At 38.1% G+C, this 24,667-nt stretch overlaps 1 protein-coding gene across 4 annotated transcripts in view; it reads right to left on the bottom strand.

Moving 5' to 3' along the window:
* The window catches only part of cdh19 (cadherin 19, type 2), a 35,483-nt gene that overhangs the window by 6,658 nt on the left and 4,158 nt on the right, over positions 1 to 24,667 (bottom strand). For 3 of the 4 annotated variants that reach the window (XM_028434580.1, XM_028434583.1, XM_028434582.1), the window contains exons 2-8: positions 17,110 to 17,433; positions 16,722 to 17,016; positions 14,477 to 14,596; positions 8,023 to 8,190; positions 6,757 to 6,947; positions 4,895 to 5,148; positions 2,738 to 2,874 (exon numbers count right to left, since the gene is read on the bottom strand). In XM_028434580.1, coding sequence (XP_028290381.1) covers positions 2,738 to 2,874; positions 4,895 to 5,148; positions 6,757 to 6,947; positions 8,023 to 8,190; positions 14,477 to 14,596; positions 16,722 to 17,016; positions 17,110 to 17,328 — 1,384 coding nt within the window. In that variant the 5' untranslated portion in view covers positions 17,329 to 17,433. The remainder of the gene's footprint in view (positions 1 to 2,737; positions 2,875 to 4,894; positions 5,149 to 6,756; positions 6,948 to 8,022; positions 8,191 to 14,476; positions 14,597 to 16,721; positions 17,017 to 17,109; positions 17,434 to 24,667) is intronic. The other variant, XM_028434581.1, reaches the window with a different exon arrangement.

Genomic DNA, 24,667 nt, shown 5'->3' with positions numbered 1-24,667 from the left:
GTCGGATAGAATATACCTGACCATTCAGACAGCAGTCGTATTGCAAAATATCAGATATATATCAGATATAGGAGCACATATGAAAGTGGCCTGGGTTGGATTTGTAACTTTCGGATTTCTGCTGTTAAGATAGGTTGCATATGGGTAAAAAATTGGATTTTATTCGCATTCGCCTGCAGACTGAATGTAGCCGAATTGGGTTGATATGTGGTCATGAACTAAAATGAGTTTCATGCTCTCGGACTAATGTCTCACATTAAAGCTGCTATCCGGAGTTTCTGAGAGACGTCTCGATGTCCCGCCCTCAACAGCTCCACTTCCTCCCACTGCCTCTGCCAATCTACCAGAAGCCACACCTCTACTTCTCTGCACGCGCATCACTTAACAAAACAAGGTCGCATCAGGTCACATTGATATAGGTCTACGGGTCAGGTAAGAGCCAAACTCATATTTACCTGTTTGCTGTTGTGACGCGCGACCTTGTTTCTGTGCACTGTTCCACATTCACTTTGATTGACAGTCTCAAAAACAGGAAGTCAAAACCTATTGGCTGGGCGATCACGGCGCTCGTTTCCATTTGTATTGGGGTTTGTAGGATGAAGAAGGGACTTATATACATTAATGTATTTGAATGACCACTGGCAGTAGACCATAGTAAAATACATTTTTATGAATTTCAAAAGAATCATGCATAAACATAGATTTCTCAGAAACTCAGGATATCAGCTTTAAGCAAAATTGCCACGCGGACCGATTAAGATCATCAAGAGGGGAGGATTTAACCCACAGGCCTTGAGATTGACAACCCTGCTCTATGTAGTAAGGTTTCATGCAAAAAATAAATAAAGGTTTTGCTAGTAGGCTACCATGTGGTCCATCTATGTGTTAGACGTGCAACTGAGCAATCAACAATTCACAGATCCCTCCACCCAGACCTGTCAGTCAGCTGAGTCATGAGAATCAGTTTTATTGTCAGGAATATTTTTTTTTTTTTTTTTTTTTTTTTGGTGGGATTGGTGAAAACCCATGCTTTTATCCCTGATTGGTGAAAATGAGCCTCCTCCTTAGGGTGGCTGGACTCTTCCTGAGAGATAAGCTGAAAAGCCCAGCTGCTGCTGCTCCGCATTAAGAAGAGCTAGATTTTGTGTCTGTGAAGCTCCGCTCCACTGCAGTGCTCTGAGCTCATCAGCTTCACCTGCGTTTGACCAACATCTCATCAGTGCTGAAGAAGATCCGTGGATAATGTTTTCTGTTGTTGTGGATGAGACCACCGATGCCCGGGATTGTAGAGTCGTAAACATCGTATGCTAATGATAGCTTCTAATACTATAAATTATTCTGGCACCTAGTATGGTCTGGAATAATGTCATCAGGATCATTTAAATTAGGTTAATTTAGATTAGGTTGATCGAAACTTAATCAATAAACCTGATTAGATTCAGCAAACCATTGATCCCTGAGAGGAAATTGGGTGACATTAATGCTGGTCTCATACATCTTTATATGACATTTACATTCATTATTTTAATTTTGATTTTTTTATTTTTTTTGACATACATTTTAGTATAATTATGGTTTTAATTTTTTTATTAGTATTTATTTTGTTTGCTTTTAACTTAATTTCTTCTTAAAAAATGGAAATTTAAAACATTTATGTGGAAAACACAGAATTTGGAAAAAAAATAAATAAATTAAAAGGAATTTGGAAAAAAAAAAAGAAAAAAGAAGGATTTTATAGTTACCAAAGGTAACTATAAATCTATAAAAACTATAGTTACCAGGTTACCAAAATAAATCTATGTGAATATGTGTGTTTTGTCCTGTTGTGTATGGAACAATTACAGGCTATGGCTAATGAAATATAAATATATATTATTTTCTTAAAGGAAATATGTATACATAAAGAATTGAGGTGCTGTACCTTTTATTTACTATCCGTTTCCTGACGAATAGCTAGTTGGTTCAGCTAATTGCCCATCAAATAGCCTCAGGTGTGTTGGGCCAGCTTTTAAACTATGCAGGACCGTCAGTAGCTCACAATTACCAGGGATTAGGGACCTTGACCTGCATTATCATCAAATATTGATAAGATAAACTGCATTTTTAAAGCTGTGAATTCCACTGTATGGTTTATTTTACAGGTATCTGTTTGAAAGAGTGGATTTACTTTATTAAAAGATATTAAATCATGCCTTTCACCACATTTTAAATTAATCTCTGCAAGCCGATCAATGCAAGTCACTATATGTGTTTACATTGTATGTACAGTATATTCCAACCATAATTATTAGTTTATGGTTTGGGATGCATATTCTTCTCTGTTTTTTTGTGTAGGTAACCGGACATATGCAAACTGTGATGTCCTCTTTAATAAGAAAGTACTGTAGGCAGCAATGAAACCTGCGTCAAAATGATGGAATTGTATTGAAAACACAATTTTCATAGATGTCAAAAGGGGTGTATTTTCACCACTGAGATCCATGTTATGTGATAACTAACTGGACGTCTTCTGTTTGGTTAATGAGTTACATATAAGATTGATTTAATATGCACATAGGGTTGCAATATACAGTATAACTATAACGGGTCAACCACTTTTTCATCACTACTATGGTTTCCATGAGAACAATGTTTGCAAGAATTAGAGGTTTTGGATCACTGAAGCAGATGAAGATCATCATCATCATCATCATCATCATCATCATATTAAAGTTATTATAGAAAGAGTTCTCCTTACTGGTTTCCTTGGCTTCCACAGTCACGTTGTGCCAGTCTGCAGCCTCCCGATCCAAACCTCGAGCTACAGTTATAGTTCCGTTGCTTGGATCTATCTGGAATGCTTTTGTCGGGTTGCTTGGTTTGTGAATTGAATATCTGAAGGGGAAAAATTAAACAGTGCCACATAGAGTTAGAGATGATGTTTTCTTGCAAACTAAAATATTTGAAACATCACATCACCACTAAGTGCTTTACACAAATGTCAGTATCATCCCGTCTAAAGAGAACATGGAAGAACAGTAACAAATAACATGGGGGATACGAGAACGGGAGAAATGTGGGTCGCCCAGGGCATTTGAGTCATCCCGTATTTAGATGAAATAATTGATGGATAAGAAACATGAATTGAATGGTGATCATTTGACGGAGCCGCCATTCTGGGAAGGTAAACAAAGTGTTAACAGTGATGAGTATGAAGTGTAGGTGACAAAAAATTTGTAACAGGTGGCAAAATAATGTCCAAAAGTGTCAAAAACGTGGCAAGAAAGGAGTAAAAAGTGATTAAAATGGGCCGAAAGCAGTCAACAGTGCCAAAAAACATTACAAAAACGAAGAAACAGGTGGTATATACTCGCAAAAAGTAGCTTCAATGAGCAATAAGTGGCAAAAAATAGTGAAAAAGGGTAAAAATGTGGAACAAAAAGAGGCAAAATGTAGGGAAGAAAGGAAACAAGTGGTATTTATTCGGCAAGTGGTAGCTTATTTGAAAATGGTTACAGCATCAAAAGAAATTGGATAAGAGTGTCAAAAAGAACTTGCAAAAATGGACAAGATTTAGGAAAAGGGGATGTTTATTGGCAAAAGAAAGCAATAATCTGAAAAAAATAGTCAATTTTTTTTGGAAAAGGGACAAAAATGGGACAAAGGAATTTGCAAAATAGCCAAATAAAAAGGTAAAAAGAGATTAAAAAGTTTCTCTCTTAAGGTTTTATGGTGGAATAATAATCAAAATTGAGATAAAAAGAGCCACATGATGAGTGTCACTTACTTAATAACAACTTTATCAAGGTTTTAGTAAATTCATTTAAAAAAGTAATTTGGGAGTTGACGGTACGCTACCCTTAGAACACCCTCACTTTTAAAATCACTGCTCCACCCCTGTGTTTACAGTTAATAAACACAACTTCTACACTAACTTATTCAAGTAAAAGTTGATTTAAATGGGAGTCAAAAACTAAATGTGAGTAAACGATCATTTCCAGCTCACTTTTTAGAGGAATACAATACTTTTGTTTTGTTTTAATTCAGTCGACGGATCATCTTACATTTGAAAAAAAAAAAAAAAAAAAGCCTGCAGTTATTTCTGTCAAAACAAGCTTGAGGAAGAACTCCTAACAGCAAAAAAAGTGAAATAAATATTTACTTGCTCCTGCATAGGTTGTCCTCATCATTGTTGCCTTCACACTTATGAATATAAGCGATTACAATAGTGAATCACCGGAATAGAATGATGAATCGTTTCTCTGAGCTACTCTGCAGTTAACAACATGGGAAATAAGTCAATTTGACCACAGCAAAGGTAATCAAATTTTCAAAAACTGTGGAAACCCCCAAAAATGTCACCCTGTATTTATTAATCAATAAGACAGTGTCACCAAAGGGACATTAGTATACTCTACACAGAGGATGATATGTAGCACCTGCCACTCTTAAGCTTTATAAAAATGGACTACAGGCAGTGGTACTGCTGCTGTCTCCTCTGCGACATGCCCCTATTGCAAATGACTGCAAATCTCAATTCCATATGCCACCTCGTATGGCGCTTTATTACATCCCCACGTCCTAGCCACGTTGCTCTGAGATAATACCAGAGCAATAGATAGAAAAGCCTTTAAGGTATAAAAAATTCTTTATGATTCATTCAGCAGCGCTCATTTCCTACTAAAGTAATATGAGATAAATATGACCATGTATAGAGTATCAAGAGATCAAGGGTAAAAAGGATGCATGGAGCCGGTAAGACTATTTCAAATTGAGTGATTTTTCTCATTGGGGAGAAAAATGTCTGCCGATGTTCAGCCCACACAAGGCTTTGACATCCACCTCATTACTACTACAGTTACTCAGCTGTTGAATGACAGATGTCACGACTCATGATTTAGGTGGTGACATTTACCTGATGGGATTGTTCGCCGTGTCAGTGTCTCTGGCGCCAACAATACCAACGACAGTCCCCACAGCTGCATTTTCAGGAACCTTCCACGTGTAGACTGGTGACAGGAAGGCAGGCGGCTCGTCCACGTCTTCTACAACGACCCTCAGCGTTGTCCTGTCTCGGAACTCCTCAAAAGTGAGGAAGCGTGTGTCCACAAAGTCATTGGCAGCCTCTGCGGCTATGGCATAACGTCTCTTGGATTCATAATCCAGTGGCTGGAAGTCAAATCAAACACCAGAGACATTTATTTCATAAGCTTGAGTAGATAAAAATGTGTTACATAAGGCCTGTACAAGTGTACTAGTCAGCACCAATAGGCCATCATCCTTTAACCTAAAATGAAACTATGCTACTTGCATGGGTAAAATAAACTGCATGACATTTTAACTGTACTTACTGAAGCATAGTTATACTGATAACTTCATTGAAAATATGGTAGAGGATTAACATTGTTATTTCCAACATCACACACAGAACAGACAATAAAAGTCCCTAGTGATCTTGGCAACATCAAAATAATTTGATAATTCAGGACAGATCTTTGTGCGGCGGGCTTTAGTGTATTCCGTAATTATCACAGTCACTAGCCTCTTTGACGCTCTAGGCGAGATTTTCTTTCGGCGCCCCCTTATATTGCTTTTTCTTGTTTTTGTGCCAAGTATTTGATATTTACAATATTGCAATATTATTATTATCAGAATAATTTATAACACTTGCATAGCTGTCTTCATCATACCCACAGAGACTCTTCACATGAGGAGAAAACATGAGAAAAATTACTTTTTTGACGTTTTATTTCATTTGGATAAAATGGTTTCACACAAAGAATCCAAATATGAAAAAAAAAAAAAAAAGTAAAATCGGAGTAAAACCTTAGTGTAGTTTGAGGCCATCCTTTGGCCCTATGTCGCCATGCGGGGAGGAGGAGGTCAATGTCCCGTCTATACACACGCCCATGAATATGCATAAGTAGGCCGCAAATCAGCATGTTTGTGTAGAGTTGCTCAGAAAGTGACTTTTCAGAGGCTAAAATTCTGGAAAACAGGCGAGTTTGGGAAAACAAACCTCAAACACTATGTTTTTGGGGTTCTTAGAACAAATGGAGATGGGTGAAAAATTGCATGATTTGGGACCTTTAAGTTTGTAACACTTAGATGTTAGGAACAGCTGGCCCTATGGTATGAATGCACCTTAAATTATCAGTTTAGTGCAGCTAGTGAGGGAAATAACTATTGGTAAAGATCAAGTTTGCTCAAGTTTTTCTGTAGTTTTTTAAAAATAACTTCAAGGTGACATTACTTATGGTAGTTGTAGCATTGTGAGCAGTTTTATTGGTAATGTTTATGGAACTTTCTTTTATTTTTAATGTCTAAAACCTGAAGCAGCAACTTAAGTGGTTTATTTCCCTTTCTTTAATGTCTATGAAACACAGGCAAACACAGGAGGTTGACTTAACAATACATTTTAGGATATTAATTTACAGCAGTCTCACAAGGTTCGTATCAATGACACAAAAAAAATGGAGTTTTGTGCATTGCAATGTTTAACTGTTTTTGTTCATGCTGCACATCACAAATTATTGTGACGCTTCCCGGTGGGGACTTCAAAGCAATATATCTAAATGCGAGTTATTCCCTTAACCATAACCCTTAACCCTAACCATAATCCAAACCCTGAATACAGGGCTGTAATAAGATCCAATTGCAAATGAAATACATTGAGTTTGAAAGTTGTGTCGCACAGCACGATAAAACTGCGGAAAAGTTGGTGGAACGCACAAAAAAGGGCCACTATTATTTTTGTGAATAGGTGTTAGAATTTACCTTGTCCAGTAGAATCACTCCCTCCTGTGTTTCTGGGTCTGTTTTGATGATAAATGTAGGTATTTTTTCCTGGTCATCATTCAGACTGTAAGTCATTCTAGCATTGATGCCAATATCGCTGTCCTTTGCCATAATTCTGCCGACTGTAGTTCCTATGGCTGCATTTTCAGGGATAGCAAAGGTGTACATGTCTGAAAGGAAAAGAGAGTTTGAAGATTATTTCAGCTGAAAACAAGTCTAAAAATGCTGTTATGAAAAAAGACAAAAAACAAAAAAAACAGAATGTGGTTGGGAATCTGTAATACCAAGCTGTTACTTGCAACGTTGGTAATAATAAAATGACTAAGCTTGTAAAAACTTCCTTCACTAAACCTTCATACACACAACCGGACAGTAAGTTGCTAATAGCAAGCCTGTGGATCCTGCTGGTGTGTAAGGTGATAAGAAGGGGAAACAATGTGGTTGAGGGTCAATTTGTGTGAGCCGCAGATAAGTTGTGGCAACTCCATGTAATCCCATCTTAGCTCTAATAAGAAGATGAGAAAATGTGATTGTGTCGGTGAGTGACTCCGTTTGGATCTGTGCCACCACCGAGGCTCAACAGGCAACCAGCTGCTCCTCCTCAGAAAAAAAGAAAAAATCATTCCCGATAATAATTTGCAATTATGTGACAAAAACAGAGGCCAGAGTTCAAAGTGAATTACAGCCATTTAATATTTATAAGGCCTTTTGACCCAACATGGAATCTAAGCAGTACAGTAGCACCTGCTATAAATGTAAACGTGACACTCATAGTTAACAGTGCCATCCTTGCTGTTGTGCTCTTACAGATTTGATTTCCTTCCCCAGCATTCATTTAATGAGGTTTATCATCGACCATAGACTCGGTTTGTTTCCAAAGGTCATGACAAATGTCCTTTCATGTGTGAAAGATTAAATTCATTCTCGGTCTGGCACATGCACGCGTGCACATGTAGATGAGCAGAGAGGAAAATCCGTCTTTTCCCTTGTCTTTTTCTTCTTTCTCTCTCACTCGTTCTTTGGCACTCTGTTTTTTTTTTTTTTTTTAATTTTGGCTGCTGGCTGAATAAGACATGCACAGCAGACTGTAGAGCTGGCAGTGTAAACCACCCACCAGCACGAGGCAAAAGCAATAAAACAAACACCTCTTAGGTGTAATATTAAACATGTCTCTACCGTCTGCAATGCTTTGTGCTTTTCATTTGTCTCTGTGTGTGTGTGTGTGTTTGCATCACATTGACTCACGGTGTTGGAAGGTGGGCCCGTTGTCATTGACATCAGTCAAGCTGACAGTAACTGTGGTGGAGGAGGAGTAACCGCCGCTCAGACCCAGCATATCCTTCACCTGCACGACCACCAGGTACTGATCCCTGGCTTCACGGTCCATGTTTGGCCAAGATGTGACAACATTACCTGCAGATGGAGGAAAACAGATGGAGGCATTTCTATTCAATAAGATGCATTTATTATAATGCATCTAAGAGGTCATGTATTTATTGATTTTAATGAAGTTTAAGCAAACAGACCTTGCAAATGCCAGATCATTGTGCATTTTGTGTAAGAACTGTCTTTTGTTATCTTACGAATATAATGCTAGAGCAGTAGAGCACAGCAAGGATGCCGTTTCCTTAGAGTCAACATAGCGATGTACAGTTAATGAGAAAAAAACACATTTGTGCAAACACCAACCAGGCTAGGAACCAGATTCTAACACACAAGCTTTTTTTTTTTTCTTTTTTCTATGTTTTAGCTTCAGTTTTGCAAACCCATGAAATAGCTTTATGGTATGGTCAATGTTCTTCCCTCAAGATGATGATCTTCATTACGATCCGGACAAGTAATGTTATTACTCGGCTTTCACACAGTGACAACTCAAGGCACACGTTTACACTTTGATTCTAATCTGGGGAATGAATGCAAACTTGATTAAAAAAAAATGGAGGTTCAAACCACTTAAAGAACAACCACAGAAGAGGTTATTACATTTGCCCATATATATATATATATATATATATATATATATATACTGTATATACAGTGCCTTGCGAAAGCATTCGGCCCCCTTGAACTTTTCGACCTTTTGCCACATTTCAGGCTTCAAACATAAAGATATAAAACTGTAATTTTTTGTGAAGAATCAACAAGTGGGACACAATCATGAAGTGAAACAAAATTTATTGGATATGTCAAATATTTTTAACAAATAAAAAACTGAAAAATTGGGCGTGAAAAATTATTCAGCCCCCTCAAGTTAATACTTTGTAGCGCCACCTTTTGCTGCGATAACCGCTGTAAGTCGCTTGGGGTATGTCTCTATCAGTTTGGCATATTGAGAGACTGGAATATTTGCCCATTCCTCCTTGCAAAACAGCTCGAGCTCAGTGAAGTTGGATGGACAGCGTTTGTGAACAGCAGTTTTCAGTTGTTTCCACAGATTCTCGATTGGATTCAGGTCTGGACTTTGACTTGGCCATTCTAACACCTGGATATGTTTATTTGTGAACCACTCCATTGTAGATTTTGCTTTATGTTTTGGATCATTGTCTTGTTGGAAGACAGATCTCCGTCCCAGTCTCAGGTCTTTTGCAGACTCCATCAAGTTTTCATCCAGAATGGTCCTGTATTTGGCTCCATCCATCTTCCCATCAATTTTAACCATCTTCCCTGTCCCTGCTGAAGAAAAACAGGCCCAAACCATGATGCTGCCACCACCATGTTTGACAGTGGGGATGGTGTGTTCAAGGTGATGAGCTGTGTTGTGTTTACGTCAAACATAATGTTTTGCATTGTTGCCAAAAAGTTAAATTTTTGGTTTCGTTCGACCAGAGCACCTTCTTCCACATGTTTGGTGTGTCTCCCAGGTGGCTTGTGGCAAACTTTAAACGACACTTTTTATGGATATCTTTAAGAAATGGCTTTCTTCTTGCCACTCTTCCATAAAGGCCAGAGTTGTGCAGTATACGACTGATTGTTGTCCTGTGGACAGAGTCTCCCACCTCAAATGTACATTTCTGCAGTTCATCCAGAGTGATCATGGGCCTCTTGGCAGCATCTCTGATCAGTTTTCTCCTTGTATGAGCTGAAAGTTTAGAGGGACGGCCGGGTCTTTGTAGATTTGCAGTGGTCTGATACTCCTCCCATTTCAATATTATCGCTTGCACAGTGCTCCTTGGGATGTTTAAAGCTTGGGAAATCTTTTTGTATCCAAATCCGGCTTCAAACTTCTCCACAACAGTACCTCGGACCTGCCTGGTGTGTTCCTTGGTCTTCATGATGCTCTCTGTGCTTTAAACTGACCTCTGAGACTACCACAGGGCAGGTGCATTTATACGGAGACTTGATTACACACAGGTGGATTCTATTTATCATCATTAGTCATTTAGGCAAGGCAAGGCAAATTTATTTATATAGCGCATTTCATACTCAAGGCAACTCAATGTGCTTTACATGATAAAACTTTCAATTGTTTAAAATCAATAAGAACATTTAAATTAATAAGAACATTTAAAATCATCAGTAAAATCAATTAAAATCATCAGTAAAATCATCATTACATCAACAACATGACAAAAAATCTCTCTCTCAATCATATGCAGTAGAGAAAAAAAGTGCCTTTAACTTTGATTTAAAAATGTTCACATTGGATGCTGACTTCAGCTCCGCTGGCAGTTTGTTCCACTTCTTTGCAGCATAACAACTAAAAGCAGCATCACCATGTTTACTGTGAACTCTGGGCTCCACTATCTGATCTGTGTCCATAGATCTGAGAGACCTGCTGGGTTCATACCTGACTAACATGTCACTGATGTATTCTGGACCAAACCCATTCACAGATTTATACACCAGCAGCAGAACTTTAAAGTCTATTCTGAGGCTGACTGGGAGCCAGTGTAAAGACTTTAAAACTGGAGTAATGTGCTCTGACCTCTTTGTTCTGGTTAAGACCCGAGCTGCAGCGTTCTGAACCAGCTGTAGCTGTTTGATGCTCTTTTGGGGGATTCCTGTCAGAAGACCATTACAATAGTCCAGTCTGCTGGAGATAAAAGCATGGACCAGTTTCTCCTGGTCTTTCTGAGCCATTAAACCTTTCACTCTGGAGATGTTCTTTAGGTGGTAGAAGGCTGTTTTTGTGATTGATTTGATCTGACTGCTGCATGTAAGATCTGAGTCAATCAGAACACCAAGGTTTTTGACTTGGTCTTTAGCTTTTAAAGATCGAGACTCAAGATAATTGCTGACAGCAGTCCTCTTTTCCTTGTTACCAAAGACACCTCTGTCTTGTCATGGTTTAGTTGAAGGAAGTTTTCACTCATCCAGCAGTTTACTTTTTCTAAACAGTCACACAACACCTCAATGGGACCATGGTCATCTGGGTTCAGTGATAGATATAGTTGTGTGTCATCTGCATAGCTCTGATAATCAACCTTACAGTTCTGTAAAATTTGTCCTAAAGGAAGCATGTAAAGGTTAAACTGAAGGGGTCCAAGAACAGATCCCTGAGGAACCCCACAGGACATTGGCAATCTGTCAGATTCAAAGTTTCCAATGCTTACAAAATAGCTTCGCTCCTCCAAGTATGACTTAAACCATTGCATTACTTTTCCATTTAGTCCAACCCATGTTTGCAATCTGTGCAACAAAATTGCATGATCTACAGTGTCAAATGCAGCACTTAGATCCAACAGAATGAGAACAGATACTTTTCCTGAATCAGTGGTCAACATTGGATCATTCAGAGATCCTCACTGAACTTTTGGAGAGAGTTTGCTGCACTGAAAGTAAAGGGGCTGAATAATTTTGCACACCCAAGTTTTGATTTTTTATTTGTTAAAAATGTTTGAAATATCCAATAAATTTCGTTTCACTTCAAGATTGTGTCCCACTTGTTGTTGATTCTTCACAGAAAACTACAGTTTTATATCTTTATGTTTGAAGGCTGAAATGTGGCAAAAGGTCAAAAAGTTCAAGGGGGACGAATGCTTTCGCAAGGCACTGTATATATATATATATATATATATATATATATATATATATGTGCCAAAAATTGCGTTAATCTACATGTGAAAACATTTAAAAATCAAAAGCAGATTTAACTAACTGGTACCTGGTGTATAGGAAGCTTTATCTGACCTACTGTACTGAACTTAAAAACAAAACAAAACTAATCTCTGTTGTGTCACCTGATTTCTTCAGCCTAATTACATTTTTTTCCATCCGACAGAGGTGTAAAAAAAGAAGAAAAAAAACATTGCGGAAATTTGAGTGACAAAATTGAAAATTGTGTGCTTGTTAAAAGTAAACCCAAAAAAATCAGGTTTTTAGTTTTTTTTTCTTTTTATATATATATATTTTTTGTCCGAGTACAACTTCCCTTTAGGTTAATCCTCATTGGAAAATCAAGGGTGCGTTCACACCGACGGGTCTTAGAGCGAATAAAACAATCTAAGACTTGTTTGCTTGGATAGTCCTCCCATTTTGGGTGGTGTGAACACGCAAACAAAGTCTAGAGCGGATCAAACAGGCAAATTCTAGAGCGATTTCAGTGATTTCAATCAAAGCCTAGAGCGATTAGGAGTGCCATGAACACAAAGCGGTTCAAACACAGGAAGTATTGCAGATGACGTACAGCTCATGGTATTGTGGGTGTCAGGAGATCAGGCGATGGCGCAAAACAGGGCTTTAAAATCACCAAAAACAAGCCAACTTGTTGTTGCTCCATTGTTGAATGTTGAATGAAAGAAGAAATGATGGAGGCAGAAGTTGCTTTGACCCATTGTTGAGAGCCTCTTCTTCGGGTTTTTATTTCACTGCAGAGATAAGTTTGTACTCCAGTAATGGCCTCCTCAGGAGGTTAGCTCATGTAACTGCACCAGAGGCTGTTTAGAGCGGATCAGAAGTTGCGCTCTGAACACAAACTGAGCCAAACCAAGGTGATAAAATTATTAGTTGTCCTCTGCCCATTCGGACCGAGTTCAGGACTAAACCGGTGTAAAAGCACCCTATAAGTGCCATCACACCAAACGCGACAGAAGCGACTGAAGTGAGTAGATTACATTCAAAATCATTGTAAATGACGCGATTTCAAGCAAACTCCCATTAAGCAACCCAACTTGCGTGATTCCAGCCACTAGGTCTTGCGTATCCTGGTCGCTCAAAGTCGCGCAACTTCAAGCGAGAACTCCCCCATCCTTCACTGTCTACAGGGGCTAAATTAAAGTGGTTAACTTCTTGAATAAGCTTACATTGAGAGTTAACTCATCCTGTAGTAACTCCGTATGTTGATAATTTAAACCGTAAAAGCGGAGCTGTCTATGATAAGTGTTGTAGACATACAGCTGGAGAAGAAGGAAAATAATTGATCAGACCTCTCTCTCTCTCCTCTGTCACCGCTTCTACACACACACCCACCCACACACACACACACACACACACACACACTGTTCCATGGTCATCGCATCAGTGGAGCGATAAAGTGATGGAGTGACAATAATAGCAAAAGCCTTAGCTCCGCAAGTATATCAGAGCCTGTGGTCACGTGACTGCCATAAAGTGAAACGTTCTCCAGGTATTCTTCAGGTCACATGACTTGGCCAACAATGGTCCGTCTTCTCCAAACTTACATGGGCAGTAATTCAAGAGGGCAGCCCCGCTCGGAGCATTGATACTGTCAAGCGCTGTATATTGACCCGAGGAAGCATTGAAAATAACTCATAAAGTCTGAGGTGTGGCTTTAAATTACATCCTGTTTTTGATAATAGGATGTATATTTGTAATAGTTCAACAATTCCATAACTAGTTGAAATCATACACAAATAGGGATGTAACGATTACTTGTAAGGCAGTTAAAAATCGATTCATAGGTATCACGGTTGATATCAATTTTCTGAAAATTGAATCTCAGTACTTTTTTTTAAACAGCAGAGGGCGCTATATATTTATCCTTCTCTTGTCCAAATGCTGAGGCGGCGGGCAGAATCTGCTACTACTTTCTTTCTGGCCGCCTTCTACTTAAATATATTCATAAATGATTAATTACCCCTTTAGCACTGAAATAATTTCTGTATTATTACGTGAATATCTGTAAAAGTCACGTTTTTCTACTAGCTCTGTCTGCTAGCATAGCATCTCTTCTTCACTGCACAGAATGTCTGCATGGCAACCGACCACTGGGTTATCAGCACCCTCTGCTGGTCCAAACAAATATCTGACCTAAATACAGTAAAATGACTGTTTTATTTTTATTGTTATTTTATTGTTAAGGCGCAAAATACATTTTCAGTTTCACTTTTAAAAAGAAAAAGAACTATTATGTAGTTTTGCATTGTTTACTATAGAACCAGAATTTAAATTAATAGGCTTCTTCTTCATTTGTATTATTCCTTTATTTATTTCATTCAAGATTTATTTTTAGTTAAATTGCATTGTTTTGAATAGTTTATCAAGGGATTCTTTTGACAATGAAAAATAAAAGGAAAATAGTACAGTATTTTTCAATCATCATTTGTCTACAGTCCCATTTTGTAAAATAAATCGTGAGAGAATTGTATCATGAACCCAGTATTGTGAATCGAATCGTATCGGGAGTTGAGTGAATCGCTACATCCCTATACACAAATAATAGAGTTTTTCTTCATTTGATGTAGCGATCTTCACTAAAGAACAATAAAGACCTAAACTCTGTATCAAAAGAATTGTGTACCTGTCTTTGGCTCCACAGAAAAGTAGGGCTCCCCCTGCAGGATGGAGTAGATGAGCTTGGCATTGTTTCCAAACATGGGATCATCAGCATCTGTAGCTGTCACCTGGGCCACTGTGGTCCCTGTGGGGGTTAAAAGTGGGGGGAGGGGGATCACACAGCCGGAGTTAGCTCAGGCAGCAGTTCCAGTCGACAGGAGAAATAAAGTGATTATGCCACAGTCCCGCAGGGTCTGTCTGTCTCGCTCAGGAGGTGGGGGAGCAGCAGAGATGGAAGAGGGAGTGTTCACGATAGGGTTAGAGGGATGTTGACAAAAAGGTACGAGTGTCTGGGAGGTGGAGGAGGGGAAACGGCCTGTGCACGTGTGCGTGACAACTTCTCCAGCCCCTGTGGCCACATCTCACTTTCCACCTGCTCCTCGATTTCCCTCCTTTTCTCTGATTCTGTTTCACCTCTATCTTTCACACTTACTCTCTGATCATGTCCTTGTTCTCACCTTGCTTTCCACTGTATCCCTCAGTCCTCATGTCTGTCTCATTCCCTCTGTACAGAGAACACTATTTTTTTTTCACTCTGGCAGGAATTCACTGCAGCTTTACTTGTTTTGTAATGCCCTCTCTCTAACCTTCGCCTCTCACTCTTTCTCTGAGTCAAATGCATTATGATTTATTACGAGTGAGATATTACCCTGGAAAAGCAGATTACATATAAATTGGAATGGTAATGTTTGTTGGATGAAAGGGCAGCGCTTATAATAACGTTACTTAAGAAATGTATCCATAACAGCGTCCCAGACACATTAGGCAAGCAATACTTTTAACTTCCTGAATGGGGACAGATGACAGACATTCATATAACCTTTTATTCATCCTCTGCAGATCAGATCTGATTTTAAAATGACTCGTTGCAATTGTATAATATTTCATACATAATAACCAGAATGACTTTTGTTCTGGTTTCAAAACACATCAACAGTACGATCAATGGTGCAAGCAAAGAAGAAGAAAAAAAAAAAAAAAACACTGTTATCTAAAAATAATATCTTGAATGTATATAAAACACATTAACTATGGACTTTTTTACCATTCATATGTTTAGAAATTATATTCATAAAGCCACAAATATGCACCATTATGGAATTGTATTTTTATTCTTCACTGAAACGTCCTGAATTTTTATATATGATTCAAGATGTATTTATATATTTTTTTATTGGCTAGTTGACACAACAGATTCCCCATAGTCATTGACAAGCTTTTCACAGATTATATCAAAATATTACAACTAAATGTCAGTGCATATAGGTGTTTCTGGCTGTAGGCGGATTATACAATTGCATTGGAGCTGCATGGCCCATTATGGAGCCCCAATGTTTTTGAGGAATTATTAAGTGAACATTTTTGGACTGAAAAAATGACATCAGTCGGCAGGTTTGATTGAATGATTGTTGGTTACAGATCATTCAGCAGTTTGTGGACTATTTCATGGAATGGGAATATCTCCGCCCATAGTTCCGCAGACTGGAGGACCCCTTAAACAGTGTTGGGGTCAATTCCCTTTTTCAGTTACATTTATGTTTTCAATTACCCATGTTCAATTGCAATTCAGTTACAATTAGAGTGAGCAGCGTTTTTTCCAATCTAATAAAAGTTATCATTCCTCTTGTATTAGCTTTCTGTTAGCAACTCTTATGATAACGAGTCCTAAACCAGCTGTAAAAAACACTAAAACAAATATCTATCATCTAATTTTTTCCCCATCTATTGGTTACCTTGTTAGGCTTCCTAATCAATGAAAATATAGTTTTTTAAATTTTTGATGTAGGCATCTGAGCCTTTTTTGTGTCAGTATAGCCCTAGATTTTTAATGGTAAAATGTGGGAAAGCTTGGAATGAAACATATTTTATTGATAGTTAACTACATATGTGTAGAACTGTACATAGAACTATAACATGGTTCCCCAGTTTTGAGTTCAATTATATTTGACAATTTTCATGGCAATTACAATTACAAAGTCAATTATCTGAACTCAATTACAATGTAATTATGAATACGACAGCGTCAGATTTTTTAAAATTACACCATGCATGTAATTGATTATCAATTATTACTAATAATTATTATTAGTAATAATAATTATTACAATTATAGTTGACCCCAACCCATCCCCTAAATAGCATTTTGCATCAGGTCTCAACAAAGCTACAAATGGCTGTGCTAAAGTGCATATTAATTTTGTGAAACATACCGATTGGACACATCTCTGGGATGCTGGACACATACGGCTCATTCTGAAACTGGGGGACGTTGTCGTTGATGTCCTGCACTTTGATGATAAACTCCGACTCTGGCTCTACTGGCTCATTAGACCTTCTGCTGATAGCCTGGGCTTGAAGAACATAGAAGGACTTTTCCTCACGATCCAGTTTCTTTAGTGTTCGGATCTCCCCTGAATACTCATCGATCTCAAACACATCTCCGGCACCTTCTCCTGATAATAAGTACTTGATAGAACGCTCGCCTTGGTCAGAGTCTGATTTAAGCTGTAATAGAAAATAATAGATAAAGGTTGGATTGAAACATGCATTTTTTTTCAACATCAAGGACATGGCAGACATTCTGTGCTGAAGCGGTACCTGGCCAATAACCCGAGGAGTAGGATCTTCCTCGGGGACAAACAATTGTTTCCAAATCCAGCCTCTCTTCAGGCGGCGGTGCAGATAAGTAGACCCCAGGGCCAAATGTTGGGCCTCCAAACCCTTAGTGCTTCTCGACTCATTCAGCATCCCTCCAGGAATCACAGAAAGAAAAGTCACCACAGCCAAAAAAGTTGTCTGAGACATTTTCCACTCCATCCATACATTTCCATAGAAGATGGTGGTTTCACTGGTTCATGTCTGCTTGTTCTTCATTTTCCAGTGCTGCTTCCAAAGTTGATATTCTGGGTATATTCATGTTCTCTGGAAAAAAAAAAAAAAAATTAATTAATTAATTCAGTTCTGTTTCTAAAATGCTGATAGGCGACAATAACTTAAAAAAATGTAAAAAAAAAATAGCATTGCAATTCTACATTCATTCAAGTAACAGCACTTACATTTACAGTATGTTTATTTTGTAGCCTACACAATTGAATAAATGCAGTGTATTCCTCAAAATAAACGAGTGTTTGTGCAATTGCACTATCGCCTCCAATTTAACAGCTTTGAATTTAGCTTTGTTCTTTCTCCCATTCAGCATGTTGAACACTTTACATGTGCAAAATGTTGATTTCAATAGGGTGGCCTAAACCACATCTACATTCACACTGATCATAGTATAATCGCCATAGCTGGTAAGGAAATAGCGCATCCAGGGGCAGATTCACTAAAGTTTTAGGGGTATTAAAATGTGTGTAAACGTCACTCCACGTGCACGTCACTAGGCGTCCACAATCCATTTAGTGCGTTTACTTCTGATGAATATGTATAGTAGGCAGATCTCATAAGGGGTGCAAAAAAATAGGGGGAGGAAAAGCAAATAAATTATTGCAGTGGGTGCATTGCAATTAATCAAACCTGGAAGTGTTTGCAGTGATTGTTTTAGCACCGGAAAATAGTACGACTGACAAGCAGGTGCAAACACACACGCACAGTTCAGCTGCAGTAAATGTTCACACAAAACACAGCAGAGATGAAAAACAAGATCTATAACTTTTCTAGTATACGTAAATAATTTAAATAAAATATTTGTAAAAACAAGTGTGTGTGTGTGTGTGTGTGAGAGAGAAAAAGCTGGACACCCGAGGCGGTGTGGAGTCTGGTGTGGCTGCGGTGCAGAGGATGCTGTGCACGGAAATCCATGGATGTCGATCCGGACGCACCGCTCAGGGAGCTCCTGTGTCTTTCTCTCCATGTTTTGACTGTAAAAGTCTTGTGTCGCGTTGAGGTCAGGAGCATCAGGCCAGAATCAGCTGAACGCTACTAAGGAGCTCAGACCTGCTGGATCATGCTCAGTAGATCATCTTCAAATGGTGCTGATCGACCGATTGTCAGACTGTGTTGCTGCATTAACACAGATCAATGGCATAAACATTGTCCAAATCTGTCCAAATCTGCCTTTTTTTTTTAATTTACTGATAAAAGCAAAGTTACAGGACCTGATGGAACAGCCACTTTAAATTAGGGGGGAAAATATCATTAGGTTCTAAAGTTGTTTTTTTTTTTTTGTTTATTTTGTTTTCTACATTATTAAATGTTTGTGCAGCAGACAGAGAAGTCCACCTGCTTCCAATTTAACTTCTTCAATTGTCATTTTGTGCTTCTCTGCACTCCCCTCTCCATGTTGAACAAGCAAAATGTTCATTTGAATAGGGCAGTCTCAACCACAACAAATTGTTGTTAGTTTTTTTTAAGTTCTGTTTCCTCCCTCCCTTATTATTCCACATTTTGCACGAAGTCAGCTCCAAATGGGCGAGTTGGATTTTCCCCACGACCTGATGCCACCTAGTGGAAAATCCTCCTCTGGAGCAGTTCCATTTTTAGTACCCGTTATATTATCTTGTATCGACTTGATCTGACGTGTTTGTGGCCCAATGTGATGCAGCGGTTGGATAAAACAAATGATTATTACTTTAAATGACCCTAACCCTAACCCTGTGGTTAGGAGAGGAGAGGAGGAGAAGAAAGCAATGAAGCAGTTCTGGTGAGTGAGTCTGATTCTGAAAATATCTGACACCTCTGCTGCTGCTGTTGCCACCGCATACACACAATGAAACAGTGTTTGTCTGACTTACAATCACAATAGCCGCCGATATATCCATGTGTTTTACTGTAATGAGCAGTTTTTTGGTTGAAAACAATAACAACAGTGTGTGGATCACAAAAGAATATTGTTTTGGTGATCACTGATCAATGAATATGCATAAGTAGGCCTCTAAACAGCCCATTTTTAGAGCTGCTCAGAAAGTCTCTTTTCAGAGGACAAAAAATCTCTGGAAAACAGGTGAGTTTGGGAAAATAAACCTCAAATACTATGTAGTTGGGGTTTTTAGAACAAATTGAGATGGCCAAAAAATAGCATAATACCGCATCATTAATTCATAGTAAAAGTGCATAAAATAAACGTTCAAGCTGTGTTTACAAAAATGTGCAGTGGAACCAGTGTTTTATTACCTAAAAAAAAATAAAAATATATATAAATATATATTTGTTGCTTTTTTACTGATCTAAATGAAAAAAAGTGCAAAGTCTAGGAAATGTTCAAAGAATAAAAGTATAATGTAACTCTTTGAAATGTATTGCTAAAGGCTGTTTTTTATTTTTTATTTTGTACTCTTCAATCGGAAAACTTCAAACATTCCTTTCAAATAAAACCATGAATTGGGAATATGCTGCCATACCATCCTGAGTTCCCTCAGTTATCAAAATTTCCTGGTTCATTTTCAACCCTGTGACTACGCTTCATGTCAAGGACATTTCATTTCAGAGACACCTATTTTGTTTTCAAAAAGCACTTTAAAATGTGGTTTATAATTTAACGAGTGTGTGAATATAAATATATATATATAAATACTTGTCAGGTAAATACACAAAATAACCTATGTGCATTGTGCCAATGAGCATCCAGCAACTGCTGCAACGCAGCTGGAGGGGCCTCTTTTTCAACTTTTACTAAAGGCTCAAAAGACTCCATAAATCTGTTTGCTACAAATTCAAACTAAATATATATCCATAAAAAACAGTCACCAACACAGGGTGGATTGGCAATTTTGCCAATTATTTATTTATTTTTTTAATCTTTCTAAGTCGCTAGGGGATGACCCCCAGTCACTCAGGCGGGCCCTTGCACTGAGGCTAGGCCCCCGGCACAAAGGTGACCCCCTGTTACTGAGGTGAGCCAATCATTGCAGAGCTCCCCTAACCATAAGAATGAAGGGTGTTCTCAGTCAAGCATTTCAACACTTGTAAAATCCACCTTGCATATCTTTTATATATATATATTTTATTTATATCACATTATTATATATAACAAACCACAATCTATACACCAAATTTGCAGCATTTAAAAATGTTTGTCACAATTTTTCAGTGAAAATAAACATTTAAAGATGGTAAATGTAGTACTTGAACTTTATCACGTGCAGCAGTATTTAACTTTACTAAGTAAATCAGATTTTAGATGGAGCTCATTGGTGACTAGCGCTCCTGACGGCCACTCACATGGTCCATGTGGGTTACCTGGTGCCCGCGGGCACTGTGTTGGTGACCCCTGATTTATACTCCCGATTAAAGCGACGTTGAGTGTCCAAAAGCGCTATATATTATTATTATTATTATTATTATTATTATTATTATTATTATTATTATTTTTTTTTTTTTTTTTTTTTTTTATATATATTTTTTTTTTCATGTCCGAAGTAAACTCTAACTAATGGTAGCTCCTCCACATTAGTTTTACGTTCTATTTTCCAGAGTAAATGCTATTTTTAAAAGGGTTAAAAGGGTTTTGTTTAATTTCTTTCTAATTAATCTATTAATAAATTTTTAGTGCTTTTCCATCTGCCTTATTTCTTATTAGTTTTTTCATATTCCCTAAACATCACAAACACAAACAAACAAACGCTGGCCGTCACAGGAACAATCACAACTGTGCTGTTAGTCACTGTGGTGTCTGTGTTGGTTGTGTTGTTGTTTTTGTTCCTGTTATTGTTGCTATTGTGTCACTTTTCCTGTAATTTACCGTAAAATACTTCCATTGATTTGTGGACAAAATTGTAGGATATAGGACCACAAGATACATTTTTTTTTTTTTGACAAACATTCAAACCGCATGAACCATCTTTCTTTCATTTTGTGTTATTTGTCCAACAGAGTCGTGCACAGGGAGCAGAAAGCAGCCCCTTGTATGTCAACTTCAGACAAAGCTCTGCATTGTGTTCTGGTGCATCATTCCTTAAGCATGACACTGCACTTTGCAGCTGACTAATGAAGACTTCTAATTAGATCAAAGTCTCCACAGACATGGAAAACTAGCGACACACATGCCTCTGACAAACTGTGAGTCAAATCGATGCACCAATTACAATGTGCACTGAGATCAGGGTCAAGAGTAGACGAACAATCAAAGTCAGCCAAGACAGCGAAACAACGAGGACCACACGCGTATACATAATCTACACAGACAACTTAGAAGACTTTAACATCAACAGATAAAGATTAGTTCTCTGTGCTTTTTCCCCATACCACTTCTGACAAAACTCATCAACTGTCAACTGTGTGTTCATGTGTCCCTGTCAATGAGACAGCTTGTCATCTTACGTGACAGATGATAATCACTGATAACAACAAAACAGCCCTTTTCCCTTCTTTACAGACTTATTTCTGTCTCAGCCGCGTAGGTGTTTGGTTTGAAACAGTGGATCTTTTCTGACTTTAGTCGTACAAAGTCATTTAATTTAAAAAGCTTTATAAATTATTCATCCAGACGTGAAAGATTAACTGAAATTGCAACGGTTCCGAAGTTACGCAGTAAGCCGCACATCAGCATTCGGCGAGATCACTGGTTATTAAGGGCTGGATGGTGCAACAGTCATAATTGTAAAGTATTCTAATAGAATTTTTGACACCGTAATGTCATCACATAACGTTTACAGCTCCTCATTTAGGATGCTTAAATTCTGAGTGCTGCAGTGGATAGCAATTACATGGTGTTTTAGCTGGGCTACTTCTGCCTCAAGTGTACACTGTAAAAGTAATGGTCCTCAAATGGAGGTTCCTGGTCCACATCCAGTTCATTAGGAACTTTTTTGTAAACATGGCTGTAATTGGTTTGTAAAAAATAAATAAAGTTTGCCCTGTGCATTCTAGGTTTAAAAATATAAAAGTATGTTTCTGAAGACCAGGCCCAAACGCTTAACAATTGAGTATTTTAGGACAAAACAACAACAACAACAACAACAACACAAAAACAAAACACTCTACAAACAACTCCTAATGAATAAGCACAACTCAAAACAACAAAACATTTAGAATAATAGCTCAATATAATAAATCCATTATAATTTAATAATACTAATAAAACAATAAGTTATTCATTTGAGGGGGGTGTTACAAAGCGAGATTACCTCTTATCGCACAAACTTCCAGGATTTAATTAGTGTGTGCTGGACTGAATCACCATGGAAACTTATGCTGAACGGCTAGCCTGTTTGGGAGTAGGTTTTGCTCTGGTTAGGATCCGAGCGAGTGATAAAGTCACGCCTCCTGATCAATCAGTTCTCTTAGAAAGCGAGCTGTCAAATAAAAGGTGATGTGTGAACTTGTCACTGTGTGGATCTGATCTAACATCTGACGGGGGCGAGAATATTTAGACATCGATGCAATCCTTTCAATAACCAATGACATCCTATAGGAAACATAGAGATTTTTATCTGATGGACTGATAAAGTGAAATAAGTAAAATAAATCAGCTGATAAAGTCTGCGTACATCGGGCACTTTCATATTGATTAATTACAATATTTGTAATTTATATTATCTTGCAGGATTGAGGCTCTCAGCCACATCACAGAGAACATAAATTATTTAATTAATTAATAAAATTATTAAAAATGTTTATATTGCATGGGTAAACGAGAGGATTGAATCAATGTCTAAATATTTTCTGTCATGTCAGCGTCACATCAGATCCACACAGAGACATGTTCATATTGATCCTCCTTTTATTGGGCAGGTCGTTTTCTAAGAGAACTGATTGGTCAGGAGGGACTCAGTGCTTGCTCAGATCCTAGACAGAACAAAACCTGGTCCTGACCAGGTTAGTCGTTCAGCAAAGGGCATACCGTTTGTTTGAATATTGAGGGGGTTTAAGATTTAATTCCCTTCCGGGAGGTCTGGGGGTCCTCCCGCTGAAAGAAATTAACAAAATGCATGCAGTTTCCTGCATTCTGGTCCATTTTAGCATTATGAACAAATAAAAAATCTTAATAAAAACATTGGTACAATAATCTTAGTGAACTCATGTACACTTCTGTCACAATAATGCGTAATGAATAAACTATTTTAAAACTGCTGTAATTAAACCTCTCCTTAAAAAAAACCAATGATCCAAGTGACTTGAATTATAGGAATCTCCCTTTTATTTCCAAAATTCTTGAAAAAAAATCATTACAGGTCAAACAAGCGATCACCTACATAGAAACAATTTATATGGGAGCTTTCAGTCTGGGTTTAGAGCCCATCACAGCACAATGTAACCAATGTAACCAATGACCTCCTCTTAGCCTCAGACAGAGGGTTCGTCTCAATTCTGGTACTCTTAGATTTCACTGCAGCCTTCAATACAGTGGATCATCATTTATTGCTAAAGAGACTGGAAAGTGTTTTTGGGATTAAAAGAAACAGCGCTAGGTTGGTTTAAATCCTACTTATCAGACAGAACCCACTTTGTTCATGTTAATTATCTCTCCTCAGCGCACACCAGAGTTAATCATGGAGTTCCACAAGGTTCAGTTTTAGGACCAATACTCTTTTATATTATACATGCTTCCACTAGGTAACATTTTTGGAGAACATAATATACATTTCCATTGCTATGCGGATGACACACAGCTCTATTTGTAATTGAAATCAGATGAAACTCATCATTTATTATAACTCCAGGCTTGTCTTAAAGACACCACATGAATTCAGAATGCTGCAGCCAGGACTGAATCATAACATAATCTCATCGCTAGAGCGGACTTGGGCTCATCTGTAAACGGTCGCATTTACTGGTTCAATAAATGGGAAGAGATTCAAATTCTGATGTAGCTTGTTATGATTTACAATCAGCATGAACAGGACTGAATCATAACATAACTTAACCGTTAGAGCGGACATGGGCTCGTCTGTAAATGGTCGCATTTACTGACCTTGGAGTCGCTGTTAGCTTACCAATAAACAGGAAGAGATTTGTCGCCTTTATAATAAGTATTGACTAGGCCACTGGGAGTGAGGCCCAAGGCCAAGGCAGGCTGACTTGATAATAATGTATCATGTTTTTCTGCAGTCAGTGCCTTCTCCTTGCCCTTCTCATTCTTTTCTGTTTCAGGTGTCTTGAAGCTGGAGTTGACAGTTCCTGATCAATGGTTCACAGCTCAACTAATCTGGGACACTCTGATGGTCTATCTCTCTATCCTGTTCTGTTCTTCCTCCTGTCCACTAACCCCAACCAGTCA

Source organism: Gouania willdenowi, chromosome 20 (assembly GCF_900634775.1).
Source record: "Gouania willdenowi chromosome 20, fGouWil2.1, whole genome shotgun sequence".
In the NCBI taxonomy this organism is placed as follows: Eukaryota; Metazoa; Chordata; class Actinopteri; order Blenniiformes; family Gobiesocidae; genus Gouania; species Gouania willdenowi.
The sequence above is the reverse complement of the archived record's forward strand: the minus strand, read 5'-3'. Positions and strand labels throughout refer to the sequence as shown.